Source organism: Vanessa cardui, chromosome 8 (assembly GCF_905220365.1).
Source record: "Vanessa cardui chromosome 8, ilVanCard2.1, whole genome shotgun sequence".
Lineage (NCBI taxonomy): Eukaryota > Metazoa > Arthropoda > Insecta > Lepidoptera > Nymphalidae > Vanessa > Vanessa cardui.
Window position 1 is genome coordinate 3343412 of NC_061130.1, and position 16312 is coordinate 3359723.

Sequence of the window (16312 nt, forward strand, 5' to 3'; positions counted from 1 at the left end):
TTAATTGTACGAAACAGTTTATACATTGTTTTGAGCTCGAGTTCAATCACGATGACGCCCACAGGACCTGTGACCACTTATGATGGTTTCTAGATATATGTCATTGAATGTATTTTTTCGTCGGAATGACTACATGGTATAAAACAAAGCTTTCTCTGTCCCTGCCTCTATGTATGCTTAAATCTTAAAAAAACTACGCAACGGATTTTGATGCGGTTTTTTTTAACATAAATAATTTTCGATTGTTACACCGATTTAATCATTATTCAAATAAGCACGAATTGTAAAAACAGATTTTTCATTACTTCTTATAAAGTTTACAATTTAACTATGCGAACATTGAAATTCCCATAAATTGAAATAACGGTTAAAACTGCAAAGCATTTTGAAAAATATGAAAAAAACGCATAGCGAAATTTGCAAGAGCAACGACCATATTTAGAATCAGTATTGCAAACGTGCGAAGCCGGGGCGTGTCGCTAGTTGTTTTATAATATACCTAGAGGAGAAAGTGTTCTGATTAAATTTATCTGTTAACTATATTATCGAGTGTTGTATTTAAGTGCGATTATAAATGATAAACAAAGACAATTAATATTACGTTGAGTTTCTCACCTGATACGGATTGTTAAGATAAAATTGTAATTTTCATATATAAGTTCGATGTACTAATTAAATTAAATTGAAATTATATTTAAAACATCACCTCGCTGTGCATACGCCTTCACCGCGCGGGAACTTTTTTATTTTTTTTTTATTTTGCCGCGCTTTTGCGACGTGTCACTCGCGATGTTGAATACCTGTTAACTTCCAAGCAGGATACATTAATTGAAATAATTGTATTTAATTAACATGACGTTGTATATTTTAAATGTTAAAAAAGAGTAACTACTGAGTTTCTTGCCGGTTCTTCTCGGTAGAATCTACTTTCCGAACTGGTGGTAACTTCACTTAATTGTAAAATGACGATTCAAAAGTGCTTATAAAAGCCTACTTGAATAAAGTTTATTTTGATTTTGATTTTTTTGATGACAGATGTATAACTACACAGATAATATCTTCATCGCACGTGATATTACAAATAAAAGTCATAATAAAAAAATATATGTTTATAAAGTATAAATGTATGGATATGTTATTGACCTGTGTCCCTAAACTACACATGTCATTGAGAAAAAACTAGGAAAAATTTGGGCCAATAAAACTGAACGGTGCAATTCATATTTTTATTTTGTCTGTAAAACATTCAACAACGATATACTCTTACAGCCACAATGGAATATATCACATCTGTAAAGCCATTGACGGCTCGTATAAAATTCTTCTATATAACCTAAATAACATTCTACGTACATTTTAACAGAAGTTGGGAACACAACATACGATCGCTTGCAAAATCAACCATCACTGTTCTATGCCAGAGTATCACATTTAAACTATACTAATTAAACAAAATCGAAAATTGAGATTATTTTGACATTTGTTTATGACACTTGGCACATGAATTGAATTGGACTACAGATATTTATTGAGGAGAAAAATAAAATACAGTACATGTAAATTAACAACAAAATGTTGACTGAAAAAAAAAACGGTGTAGAAATAAGTACATTTGGTAACAATGTAAATAGTAAATCTAGTTCATCTCCCTCAGGATTCTTATCTGGAATACAGTCGAGACATTACGTAACACTTAAGAATGCTCGGTAACATTTTGTACGAGATTAAACGCTTTCGTCATAAAACATCTCATTATACTTTATCGAAATAAAACAAATAAATAAAAATAATTTCTTATTATAAAGTTAATTATTATCCGCTCCTTTAATCTAAATTCATGGCGTGAAATTTGCTAAACTTACGTATCGAATTAATAGCCGTGTTAAAAAAAGTAGTTCTTATAAAACTCGACTATACTGTGAGAATCTATCTTAAACGAGCCTACATTATTTTTTTCAATCGAGCATATGCAGTGAATAATCTTATACAGGGCGATTAACAAAAAAAATATAGGCAGGTTTCCTTTGAAGTAATACAAAAACGAAATTAAGATTTCTTTAAGTCTCCAAAGCTTAGCAGATCAACCGCGTCCCTGTAAACACTAAGCAAGATTCACGAGGAGAGCGTTGGGCAGGCGTCCGGCTGAGTGAAAACGTTGCCGTAGTTGACGATGAAGAAGAAGGCGAGAGAGCCAAGAGCGGAGCCGACTTGCGTGGCGGCGCCACACGCGCGCATGCCGCCCGCGCCCCCGCGCCGCGCCCACCCGTACACCCACATGCGCGCGTACGACACCAGCCCCGACACTGCCACCCATGACAACACCTGAGGACAAAGTGAAAATGTTGAGTATTCATAGTATGTTTGGATTATGAGTGATAGTAAAGTTAATGTTATCTTAAATTTTCGCGATTACACATTGAAATAAAACTAGCTATAACGGATTTGAACGGGTAGTCTACCCGTGACCACGAACGCTGTAAAGTGCTCGAAACGTCGGGATGTTAAAAATAATTAATATACGCGATTCAAATCCGTTATAGCTAGTTTTATTTCATTTTGATAGTAAAGTTAATAGGAACTATTTACGAAACACAAAGGGCCTGGACAGATTATTTTCTTGGTGTTGCATTGGTGTTGCTGGTCCCCGGGATGGGTCAATGATTACAACGCGTGAATCAACCGATGATTGCGGGTTCAAACCCAGGCACCACTGAATATTCATGTGCTTAATTTCTGTTTCGGTGAAGGAAAACATCGTGAGGTCTACTTGTGTCTAATTTCATAGAAATTCTTCCACATGTGTATTATATATATACAGTGTAAACTCCATGTAACGTCACTCGATTTAACGGCAAACTCTCTAAAGCGTCGAAATCAATTGGTTTTAGTTGGTTTAGCTTGTATTCTATACAATGATACACTCTACATAACATCAACCCACTCTCAATAACGACAAAAATTGAGAAATAAATACAGTGTAAACTCCATGTAACGTCACTCGATTTAACGGCAAACTCTCTAAAGCGTCGAAATCAATTGGTTTTAGTTGGTTTAGCTTGTATTCTATACAATGATACACTCTACATAACATCACACCCACTCTCAATAACGACAAAAATTGAGAAATAAATATTAAGTTTTTTTCCTTGTAAGTTGCTAAAATTAGAAAAAACTGCGCATCTGTGTACGTTCTTTTGTCGCTTTATTATTCTAGCCCTCAATAAACTCGAATGTCGGCACCACGCATTAGGAACTTTCTAAGAAATTCGTTAATTTGTTTACAAATTGGGATTGCTTGCACGTGTAGACTGTGACCATGCCTAATAAGTATGTGTCATGGATTACAACGTTATCATATGTATTCTACGATTGATGAGGTGGAAACAGAACTTGAGTTTGATAGCGACGACGACCTTCCATTAACTGAGTGGATTCAGCAGGTCAACATGGCAGGAAATACGGTAAATTTTCAAATCTACATCGAAGTAGACAACTGCCTGTTTACAACGGCTTCACTCACAGACATAGAAATTTTGGATTCAGTGAGAAAAAACTGAGGTTCAAGAATAAAGAGATGAAGAAGATGAGACGGATGAGCTTGAGCCTCCGCCAAGCGTTAAAGAAGTTCTGAAAGCAACTAAATTATTGGAAAATTACTTCCTTTATATAAGATATAAATAAAAAAATTAAAAATATACAACAAAATTGGTCGTGCAGCAAAAGGCGTCAGACAAAAATAACAGAGTATACGCAATAGCGTTCAAATAAGATATATATATATATTTTGTACATAACTACTAACAATAGACTAAAATAAACTTTTTTTTCGAATTCTGATTTTTCTTCTCTTCATTTAACGACCACTCTTTATAACGCCATAAAATGCACAGTCCCTTCAGTGTCGTTATATAGAGTTTACACTGTATATATATATATAACAGCGTGTTGGACTATGTTCCAAACCTCCTCAAAGGGAGGTCTTAGCCCAGCAGTGGGAAATTTACAGGCTGTTGTTGTTGATGTTGTAAGCAGGCCACCATGGGCCACAGCCGACATTCAAGTTATTCACTATTACTTATTGGAATTCTGAACACAATAGATACATCACTTGTTGTCATAATTCACTTCGAAGTAAGCGGTGAATGAAAACATTGTGACGAGATTCGCATGTATCGGATGATACTCTGTTACAACTCCTTCAGACAATACATACCTTATTGGAAAGACACAAATATTCTTCTTGAGCTCTAAGAAGGTTTTAACCCAATGTAAAAAACTATTTATACAGGATTGAAATCTATTTTCTATAAATAAAATTGTAAAAGTTAAAGTAGGAGGACGGTCAAGTATTGTACTTGTAGGAAATATTAACTATTTCTTATATAGCTAATCGCTAAGAGACTTGTAGTTACCGGAAAACGGAACACTGTAATCCTAAGTGTTGATATTTGGCGGTACAATATGTAATGAATGGAATACACCCCAACCAGCTTGCAAATGTTTTACCAAAAATAAAAGTTTAATAACAAAAATAATAAATCTTACCACTAGGACACGACCAGTAGTATCTGAATATAAAGGCGGCGTCGGACTGAGAGCTGCCGTAGCAAATATGTAACCGAGCGGCAGTAGCACAAAGGTCAGCATAGCGGCCAACACACGCGACGATACTGGCCGGAGCCATACTCCCGCCAGACATGCCGCCGGGTTGGCCATGGAGCCCAGTGTCACCGCCAAGTGGTAAATGTTTGTCCCGTACGGCATGCACGAGTACGTTTGCACTGATGGGAGCGCGCCGTTCATAAGCGCATTCAAGAACGCCATCAGCACTAACACGGAGACCCACTTCAGCTGAAAGATCGATTCGAGCTCCGTCGTCGCTTCCTCTTCCTTAGCCGCTTCTGATTCCTTCACTCGCTCCGACAGGAACGCGGAGCAGTTGTCGACAAAGGCGAAGCTAACTAAGCTCAGAGCTGACAAGCAACCGAGCAATATCAGGAACACTGTCGAGTTGAACCGCGCCGGCGGGTAAATGGCCGTGACCGTCGAGTTATCCGGCGAGTAAACACATTCCGGTGCACCACCGATGCCTTGAATCAACGCGAGTATACTCGGTATGAAACCACTTAGTCCTTCACCCACTAAGTACGTAGCGAGGTACACGTCACGGAAATGTCTTAAGTACGGATAGAACAACACTGAACTTGTGCAGCCCACTAGCGCAGCAAAGAACGTTAACGCTAAAAACGAAAACGAACGTTCGGTCCCACCAATCATTGCAGTCTCTGTGTATAAGAAAGAGTTCAGGTATAGCGCCACTGTACCGATCACTAGCAATATATATATGTAAGGAGCGTCGGGCGCTCGCGGGAAAAGTCTTCTTAAGACAGCGTAAGCGATCAGACCAACGTTCGCAAGTTGGATGGCGACCGTCATCGACGACGGGAGAGCCCATCCTTCGGGCAGCCGCTCGACGAGCAGAGGCAGTTGCACGTAAAGACCATTGACGCCGAGCCAGGTGCCGAGGCCCCAGCAGGCCATCAGCACATCCAGGAGGATGCGTCGTTGTGCTCCCCACATCGTTATGTTGCCGTTTGGTCTATCTCCAAGACAGGGGGACCTCTCTTTCTCCTCGTTTAACCTATAAGTATAAAAATACTTTTAGGCGGCAGTCCACTTTCAATAACTTTTAGTATACAATTTACGTAATTATATTAAACAAGAGTATTTAATTACAAAGATACAATTTGTGCAGCGTAATGGCAAATGCGCTGGCGCCGTATTTCAAATGTCGCTTATGTATGCTACAATCCACCTTATCTTTCCTTAATCCATCAATACTGATAGCGTATAAACTGTTGGGCAGCGGACGTATTGTTCCTAATGAGACCGCGACTCACGTACACAGACGTCATTATTAATTGATTTGTAACACAACACTAATGTATAAGATTAATATTCCATTATATGAGATTGCTATCAGTTCGAGTGTGGGCGAAGCCGTACGCAGTTCAACAAAAGAATACTTTTCGATTTTATATGTTAATAATATAAGTGACAAAGGGATCTTGTTACGGTAAGCGTTCTCTCTTATATAAAAATACATTCGATTCAACTATTTCATATTATTTCAATTATATTGTTTATTGTACCTTATTGTTTTGTTACATTAGTCATTAAAAGAAAGCATGCATGCGCAAAGTATTAAGTATTATCAATGATTATAAATATTTATATTATGGCAGTAATTTAGTGATAAAAATTGAGGATTAACAGATTAAAAAGCAAATGGTAGATGGAGCGCTCGTAACAGTGAAACGACAAAAGCAAATTACAAAATCGAAAAGCGAATGTAACTTCTCGGTAGTGTGCAGTAATTAGCAATTTGTTTTTAATTCGCATTTTATTTTGCATTTAGTTCAACTAACAATTCTGCATTACGTAATTTGATATGAAATAAAAATAAAACGACGATTATTGTATAAAAATTTTAGATTTTTTAATATATTCTTGCTGATTTTATTAAGACGAAAGTTTATATACTTACTGTTTGTTACTCTTTCGTGTGACAACTACCGAATTAATTTCAATGAAACTTCACAATGATATAATAACTTATTTATATATATACTTGAAGTCGCCCGCGTCGACAGTCGCGTTGTAGGATGTTGGTTGTCATGCGTCAGGCAAAAAATAGCCTATGTCCTTCTTGGAGTTCAAGTTTACTTCATACCAAATTTCATCAAATTCGGTTCAGAAGCTTGGCCGTGAAAGAGCGTCAGACAGACAGTTACTTTCACGTTTATAATATTAATATAGATTTCGTGTAATACCTCACAATCGAACACAAAAACCGGACGCGAAAAGTTTAAAAGTTCTTTATATTTCGGTATAACGATGACAAAAAATAGTGTCCATAAGTACCGTTTGAGTTAATTAACGCCCTCTGTCTTATAATACGACACAACTTAGATGTAGCATCGGCAAATTCAATAAAACCAATTACCGCCGATTTATACAACCAATATAGAAGTAGCTCCCTATCGCGTCATTCGACGCTATTCGTCGCTATAGATTCTCGCGTCAGTTCAACCCGAGAAAGCAAATCGACGTGTCAAATTGACGAATATATTAGTTCATATGATATTACAAGTTATTACGTTTGGGTAAAGATCATATTCACATAAGAAATAAATATTGATAATTTGGGAGAGCGTACTTAATTCGGATGTGATCGGTTTTACGAATGTCGCCGATGCTACTTCTAAGTTGTGTCGTACTATACATGTTTGGAACATAAAACTCTTGTATCAAAATCAAAGCATTGTCAGGCTTCGTTTGAATGAGATCTAAAGAATTACATATTTCGTAAATATTATGATTATCTAAACTCATTAACTTATAAAATGTTGCAGCGTCTGTTTTCTTTTCGTTGTTTAATGTTTTATTAAAACAGTACTATATAATTGACCTCTTACCTATGTGTTCCAGGTCTGAATTTTTAATGTTATTTTTTTTTAATGTTACATTTACATTATCCTAAGTGACAATTATTTAAGTAAAGTGTCTTATGGTAAGTTCAATGAGCGCGGCTCAGGCGCGTATCCCGTTATAACTCCAATGACCTTTTCTTTTTATTAACCAAATATTGGATATTGGGCATTGGACGAAACCCCTTTAAGTCAAAACCAATAAAAACCTTATAATATTAAATAATGTATTTGTATTATATTCTAAACTAAATGTATTACATAAACTGCGAAACGATTCAATACGAATTGGATCAAATTTTGTATGAAGATTAGTTTTTGATTTTTTATTATATGATTATTTTATAAATATATGCATCCATTATTTGATTATTAATAACTAATTATAGCAAAGCAATGAATGTTATTGTTAATACGTATAATAACGACTATCAATTGGCAACGGGCAATAACATATGTAAATATAATAATACCTCTTTGCATCAAAAAATATTAAATAAAGAAGTTTATTAATTAGATAAATGTTTACCGTATATAAACTATATATATGTCACTGTAAGATTACAGAATTCGTTAGATTACAACCTGTCTCGTCAGATTGTATTATACAGGTTGTTGGTGATATCGTTTTCCGACTCCCATTTTTAAATTTGTGCTGTTTATGACTGTTTTAATATTCACAAATATCCAGTGTTTATTCGTTTTTATAAATCAGAAGAAAAAATAGATTTAAAAAAAAAAGTTTCTACATAAATTTTTGAATTTGCATTTTTGACAAATTTTGGAAAAAGCTAAAAAACGTGATAACTCAAAAATGGTTTACTTTTGGATACGCTTATTGCGGTTAAAATTATTACAAATAGTCACCGCTATCACCTCCTAGCAGATGTACGTCGAATTACCAATAACTCTGTATATATTTCGACGTGTATAATATATATAGAGACATATTGTAAATATTATTGCAATATAGTGTATTATATTTCGCTATATTGTAATCTATCGATGGAGGCGGTCAAATTGTAAATTGGGGTAGAACGGATGCATGTCGCGCGCTGATATATATATGGTGTAAAGTGTAATATACACCTGACAATACACTATAAAACTGTATAATAGAAATCGAGCAAAGACTGATAAAGCGGAAAAACAGACAAAGTATTTAATTTGAAATTCAGATAATTGTGTTATTTATAAAGTTATATAATGAATAATACAATTCATTAAAAAAATCGAGAACTGTTTGCAGACAAAATCAAAACAAATGATATGGAATATGTCAACCAAAGGTTCTATCTGCTGTTTCTTTGATTATTATAGGCTATATCAATGAATCATTATGTGCCACAGATTTATTTTTTAATAATAAGACTTAGTTGGGTATAAAACATATAAATAATCAAAACCTGGCAACATTGCGTCAAGTGACAGTTACATGTACTCTACATTATTATAAACGTGCATAATTAAAAACTACGATAACATTATGCATTGATAAAATTGAAGAGTGCTCCTCAATGTTTCATTTTATATATGTACTACGTAAACGACTCATTTGTGAATTTATACGACTTTTAATTTTTTAATTAGGGAACTAAGAACAAGCTTCGCATTGTAAGCCGATAAATAAAATTATCAATTACAGCATTCTGCTTTACAGAAAACGTCAACCTAAATCGTCTTTTTTAGTTAATGTTATATTCGTAAAGATTGTAAGTTGATTTTACATTGACATGACTTTTTTTTTTAATTTCATGAACAGATGTTATCGGAAATATACTAAAATAGTTATCCCATTCCATCCTCATGTAATAAATTGTACTATCGCGCGTATAGTGCTGCTTACTTGAAGTATATAGAGACACTTCGTAATTATTTTCAAGAAGTATTGCTTGCATTGTACATATTTTATGTAGTTTGAGCCTCTAGATCTGCGCAACAATGACCACAATTATACTAATTATATCTACATACACCGGCGATAATCGCACGTTTACAAATCTCGCGCGATCCTAATATACTTAAACATCTTTATAATAAATCATTCAGATAATAAATGAAAAATACTTTATTGTACACCACAAACAAAAATATAGAAAGACACAGAAAAAAAGAAAGTAAAACAAATTAGTAAAATACAAAAACGAATAATAAATCTGCGTTTAACCCACAATCAACCACTTGAAAAATTGAAAAATGTGGCTTCCGAGGTTTTCGACAATTTTTAGTCTTATAATGCACGCATACGACAATACTTTTTTTTTCTTTAAATAACCGAAGGTAACAGTTAATTAATTTTTTGAATGACATCTACATAAGAGATATATAGCCTATTTCGAGCAAGGAGTTAACGCAATTAAAATGGCGTGATATCATTGGTTGAAATCTTGATTAATTAAATCTTTTAAAACATTGCGACAGATTTTAATTCGGTTTTCATTCATAAGAAGGGTAACTCAAAGGATGTATATTCTATGTTTATAGTACATGCAAATTATCATTCAAAAACCTTCCTAGACGGAACCAAATATTTTTTATTAAACAAAAACCGTGTTATAAAAAAATATGCAAACTGCCTAATCATTCTTAAACTCCTTACATACGTTTATATGTTTTTTAAAGACGATAATTGCTATGCGTCATATAATGTTACATTCTATACAGTGACGTAATCCAATGTTATTATTTGCTGCAAATGAATAAATCTTAAACAATTGTTTATTATCAATTAAAAAAAAATGTATCTGCTCAAACATTCATAAAATTTATGAATTAAACAATAATAAATATATCATTTGTAAAGAAGACAATGTTTTAATTGTGGATTTTATACATCTAAACCCAATAAATATTAGCATTTTCTTTGTTTTCCGACATGGAACTTTCGTCTGACGAAGAGTATTTCCTTAAATTTATTAAAATTAACAAGGCAGGTAGGACACAACCAACAATATATTCATATTATATTTCGATATTTTAAGACTTTCATATTGTTCGCGCCTGCGATTTTTATTTCTTTTATATCTATATTATATAAACATATAAATTTATTTAATTTTAATTAACATTATTTAATCATATATAAAACCTTTTTTAACAATATTGTAAAAGAAAAAGTAATTGAAAAAATCGAATGTTCTGTGATCTTCTTATGATTTTTTCTTATTCACTTATTAACTACTAATGACAACGAAACAATGTATAATTAAATTGCAACAATTATTAATATAAACTTATTTTTAAAGTAATTTTTTGTTTAATTGAGTTCGGACTCCCAGTGTCTAAGTAATAGACACATATTGTTATGCTCTTTAAACTTCTTTGGTGTTTTAATAATAATTATATTTTTATGTTTTGTTTTACCACATAATTGATAAGAATAATGTGTAAATATTTATTTGTATGATATTATTTGCTACAAAAATCTGTAAAAATAAATTTATATATATTTTCATTTAATATTAATAAAGAAGACTATTCAAACAAGATTTTTATATTCAACGGTCAAAATCTATAATTGATATCATTATCATAGTATAAAACAAAGTCGCTTACCGCTGTTTGTCCCTACGTATGCTTAAATCTTTAAAATTCTGCAACGGATTTCAGTGCGGTTTTTTTTAATAGATAAAATTATTCGAGAGGAAGATTTTGGTCTATAATACATGGCCAATATAGTAAAGAAGCACTGATAATTTTAGAAGTTTCTAATATGAAGCCGTAAATAAACAAATTCTGCAGCATTAAATATACTATCAGTGTTGCTAGTTACCTATAATTGAATCGTTAAACAGAATATCATATTAGCACTAACATGTGTCTATAAGTGAATAACTAGTGGAACAGGTAGTCTAAACTTATAACTTTCTGAACACAATAAAGAATGTACTTCAGCTTATTATATTTACAAAACGAAACTACAGCACGAAATGTACTTAGTTCATTTGTTTTTATTTATAGAATGATTAAGCGTGTAAAATTATTTTTTTTGGCTTTTATTTGTGCCAAAAAAGGGCAAAGATTATTTCGCCAATGATAAAACTTCTTACAGAGTCGGTGGAAGAAATTAAAAAAAAACAAAAGATATTCCGTAGTTACAATATTGACCAACCAAATTAAACAAACATGACCCAAATAAATTTAAATATAATTAAATAAAAAGCTTCAATAACCTTAATATATTTATAGATTTTTTATTACATTAATTGATAAACGATAAAGGTCAAAATAATATAATCGTACTGTAAATAGCCGTTTTCGGATAATTTTATTCATTTTGACTTTCTTAACTGTAACATTTAAAATTGGGTTTAAACGCAGGTTTTTATTTCGAGCCGTTTAATGTAGGTCAACGTAAAATCTGCTTCATCTACTTCCTTTTTTAAACTGACTTAACAATGAACAAAATATTAATTACTAAGCTCGACCTACGACTTCGCCCACGCTTTATGCTATACAGGTGTTAGGTATGTGTGTTATGTACTTAAAACGTTACCTATAACGGTATTTGTAACGATATAATAACATTGTAAGTGATATAGGTACATCAATTGCTATAAATATGACACCGTAAGATTACAAACTTGGTTAGATTACTAGCGAAAAATAATTCGTCAAGTTGCAAACCATATTTCACAGTTCACAATATTTCGATAGTTTACAATCTAACAACACGGATTGTAATCTAACGAATTTTGTAATTTTGCGGTGACATATATACCAAACCTATTGCGAGCTGGCTTTCAATTGGTCTAATAGATAACTTGTACGTTTTCGCACAATTGAATATAACACACAACCAAACGAAGAAACGATCATTCATAATATTTAATAATTAAAATACTCAAATACGTTTCTAAACATAAGAAATTTATACTCTTGTATGTAGTAAAACTTATACGCAGACTACACGATGTATAGATATGAGTAATCAATCAATCAGCGAAAGAATCATAAAACTCGGTTGCGATCGACTGTAAAACGAGCACTGTGTACAAATATTGGATAAATACGCGAAGAAATAAACTTCATATTGACGAATGATGAATGAAATTCAAAATGTAATCGAAACCATTTAAAAAATATAGGATTATTTCAAGTTAGCGATCATAACAAGTTTGTATATTAAATATGAAAGAAATATATTGGCAGGTTATAAATATTCGTTAATTAAAAAAAAAATAACATAATGTTAGTTTAAGCAAAAAAAAGAAAAAATGCAAACCTCATACCTTTAGAACAAGAAAATGACATGTTAGTTCCACGTATTGCGTTCCTTTATCCTTAATATAATTAATGTTATATACGATTTTTCCACACTCAAAATATGGGGATTTGAAAATAAAAAGGAATTAACTCACACAGCACTTAGTATTAGTATAGAAACATACGATACAATATACTACAATTGCCTCAAGAGATTTGAAGGTCGCGAGAGGAATTGATTTAAATTAAGACTTCTAGATTAATCGTATTATAGTTAGTTTAATTAAAAGTAAGTTAAATGATATCTAATTGACGGGGAATACTTTACATTGTTGAGTGCACGAGAATATCACAAAAATGAGAGCGAACGCGTGCGTGCTGTCTGCTGGTCGCAGTGTAAATGGCAGTGGCAGCAGTCAGGGTGGCAAGCGATAGTGCTGGGATGCATACCTGTCGACCACGAGCGACATGGTGCGGTGCAACGCGACGAGCACACCGGCGCCCCCGTCGCTGCCGTCTCCACCTCGCTTCCCCGCCGACATCTCTAAAATTACTAGCTACACTACCACGCACAAACACACGAAACTCGCTCACTTTATATACATAGCAAAGCAAAAGGAAACATTTTAATATGATTCGATTAACAAGACGTTGTTCGCGCGTACGTTAAACCACATAAGTTAGTAAAGCTTAAATTAAACTAAATTTATTATAAAAATTTTATATCTGTTATGATTTAAATCAAATCACAGATAGCCTTGATTTTTAACAATGTACAATCAATAGACAAGGTAAATAAATCTTTGCAAAAGATTTTTTATTAAAATTGATGTTATATCTGTGAGCGAGTGCACATCTCACTATTAAGGAAGTAACAAAGGAAATGATACTAACAGATTTCCACATCTGCACTACAACTATGCAATCAGAGTCCATCTAAAATGTAGAAAAAGAAAAATTGATAACAAGCCCTTATCATTATTTGTTCATGGTCAATATTTGGACATTTTTCTCTTAGTAGCTCTAGATAACTGTGTTTTAAAGCTCAGTCAACAACTTAAATGGAGCACTCTGTTAATTCAACTAGATGAGGCCTTACAAGTCATTGAATAAATAAACATATTAAATATTTTTACTATCTTGCATTGTTGATTAGAACTAGTATATAACAGCAGGCTTAATTATTTTTTTATTGTTTTTTATTTCTTATATGGCAACAATTTGAAGTATTATTAATTTTGAGATAACTATTAAAATAATAGCATTTCAAGCATGCTTCCAATGTATTGTTATATCAAGTAATTAAAACTTTCAATAGTGATATTGTTGCTATATATTTTAGCATAGTAATTACAAATGTTATCATTAAATTCAGATAAGAATGTTTACAAAATTTGTATCGGCCAGAAATTTGTTTGTGATATATATTTGTTTAGTAATAAAGAGTTAGTAATTTAATGAATGCAAATAATTATATGTTAACAATTAGGATATCCTCCACATCATATAAGCAAGTCATGCAACATAGTTGGTTTGGTTTGGTTAGCATTAACTAAAAATAAAAACATATATCTACCGGCAGTGCAGTGCTGTGATGAGTTTTAGTGTCGACATAGACTAGAGATACTTTAGCATCTGTAAGTTGTAAGAATAGCTAAAGTAATATTCTGCTTGGTGTGCAGAAAAACGATAGCTTATGACTTTTAAGAATAAATTGTGCAATGACGAAAATAATCATCGGGCACGATATACAAGCGTGAAATTTATAAAACGATACATTCAAACTCACCTTGTTAAGCTGCACATGATTATAAGACTGATATATCTTTTGGAAACTTAGTTTATAAGCTTCTCACTTATGTTTATATTACACTGCAATCGTAGGCATTTTGTAAACCTTAATTTTAAACTTAATTAATCACTATTGAGGTGATTTTGGATATTTATCAACATAACAGAATCTCAGTTTTACATTAAGTAACAGGGTCAAGGGATCAAGAATTGGAAAAGAATTTATTTTACATCATTTTTACTCATTACTCAAGACCAACTGACAGTATGGCAAAGACAGCTGAGCATTTGACATGTGACGTTGACATGGGAAAGTGACAGTGGCAAGTTGACACAGACTCTAAAAAACGATAAAATTTGCTATAAGAAACAACTTTACGATTTCTCAACTCCCATTTTTCCTTTTCTCAAGATCCCTCATAATAAATAAAAAGTAAGAATAGTCTACTCTCTGCCAAATATTAGTATAACAACAAAAAAAAATATCTCATGATCCCTCGGATAAATAAGACGCAAGAACAGAGAGGAGCCCCTGCCGAATATTAGTATAATCAACTACATATTTTTATATTTCCAGAAGTCTACCTAAAATATAAGTCCAATTTTTTATCTTTAACTTAATCTCGTGGAGAGTAATACGCTATATTTATCAAAACATTTCTATACTTTCATATTTTTAATAGTCCAATTTAAAAATAGGTGTGAAATCTTGTTACGGAAACTAATACCTAACACAACTAAATCTGAAACCAAGTGTTACTAGTTTAAAAGCGTTACTTGTTTACTTTTGAAAAGTTCTATAATACTGTGAAAAACCATAGTATTGTTGTTAATACATTGTGAAGCAACTGTAAGTTACCACTCTATTAAAACCATCGCGAAGGGAGTCTTCAACGCAAAATGTCGTAACAGTTATTTGATGTTAAACCAAAATATATAAACCCTAAACTGTCAACGTATTTTTTATTTACGAAAGATGAATAAAGTTGATACATAATTTATTTTGAAAAGAATAAACCGTGCGTGGTTACTTTATGTTCCACTCATCATTCCAATTTTAATATAAAAACGTTGAAATGTCTAGAAAACAATACTAATATTATAAAGGCTGAAGTAAATCTGTTTGTCTGTTTCTTTTTCACAGCCAAACCTCTTAATCAGGAAATTTGAACTTCAAAGAAGCCATAAGACTTGTTTTTTAATAATACCTACCACAAATAACCACCGACCCCTAATAACCAGACACAAATGAGTCACAGGGTGGTAAGTGGTCACCATTTCCCATAAAAATAGACGCTGTATGTTACATTAACCATTCCTTAAACTACCAAAGTGCTGCTGACCTCGAGAACTAAGTTGTCTTTTGTGTGAGTAAATTCCCTTACTCAAACCAGTATACGACAGTAATAAGTAGTATATTTAAAGTTGATGGTACCTGCCCGGGCTTACACAAAGCTCTACCACCAAGTACTATATACCTATTATTATACATATTATATTATGGAGAATGATATATAAATAACTCTTAAAATGCCTGATCGAACTAAAAGATTTGCTGCTATTATGTATATGTAGATATAGATAAATATCTAGATGTTTTAATGTATATAAAAACCTACTTTGATTTTCTATATCATAAATAATTATTCATCACGAAATATCGTCAATAATAAACATACTATGATGTTCACATTTATGAGGAGCCTTTAACAGAAAAAAACTATATGAATTAGGTAGCTTCATTCATAATTTCAACCAATTAAACGAAAATATGTGACGTCACATTTTTTAAGACATCAAAACCCAACAAAGCAAAGGCTCAAACG

General features: G+C 32.5%; 1 protein-coding gene across 8 annotated transcripts; it reads right to left on the reverse strand.

Annotated features, from left to right (window-relative positions):
• Positions 1-1212: 1212 nt before the first annotated feature.
• On the reverse strand, positions 1213-14769 carry LOC124531714 (solute carrier family 52, riboflavin transporter, member 3-B). 8 transcript variants are annotated; one of them, XM_047106218.1, is made up of 6 exons: positions 14485-14769; positions 14272-14330; positions 13590-13631; positions 13146-13239; positions 4546-5641; positions 1213-2322 (listed from the first exon to the last, which is right to left on the reverse strand). In XM_047106218.1, exons 4-6 carry the CDS (start codon positions 13235-13237, stop codon positions 2113-2115), a joined length of 1398 nt encoding a protein of 465 aa, XP_046962174.1. In that variant the 5' UTR covers positions 13238-13239; positions 13590-13631; positions 14272-14330; positions 14485-14769; the 3' UTR covers positions 1213-2112. The 8 variants fall into 8 exon arrangements, with proteins under 8 accessions (XP_046962174.1, XP_046962173.1, XP_046962179.1 ...); XM_047106217.1 differs by lacking the exon at positions 13590-13631; XM_047106223.1 differs by lacking the exon at positions 13146-13239.
• Positions 14770-16312: the final 1543 nt, after the last annotated feature.

What these genes read in the sequence shown, in the direction of transcription:
- LOC124531714 (XM_047106219.1), bottom strand. Translation starts at nt 13,237, where the DNA reads ATGTCGGCGGGGAAGCGAGGTGGAGACGGCAGCGACGGGGGCGCCGGT. An exon ending in ATGTCGCTCGTGGTCGACAG is followed by an intron (nt 5,642 to 13,145) that starts GTATGCATCCCA and finishes TTATACTTATAG; the next exon opens with GTTAAACGAGGAGAAAGAGA. An exon ending in CTACTGGTCGTGTCCTAGTG is followed by an intron (nt 2,323 to 4,545) that starts GTAAGATTTATT and finishes CTTTGTCCTCAG; the next exon opens with GTGTTGTCATGGGTGGCAGT.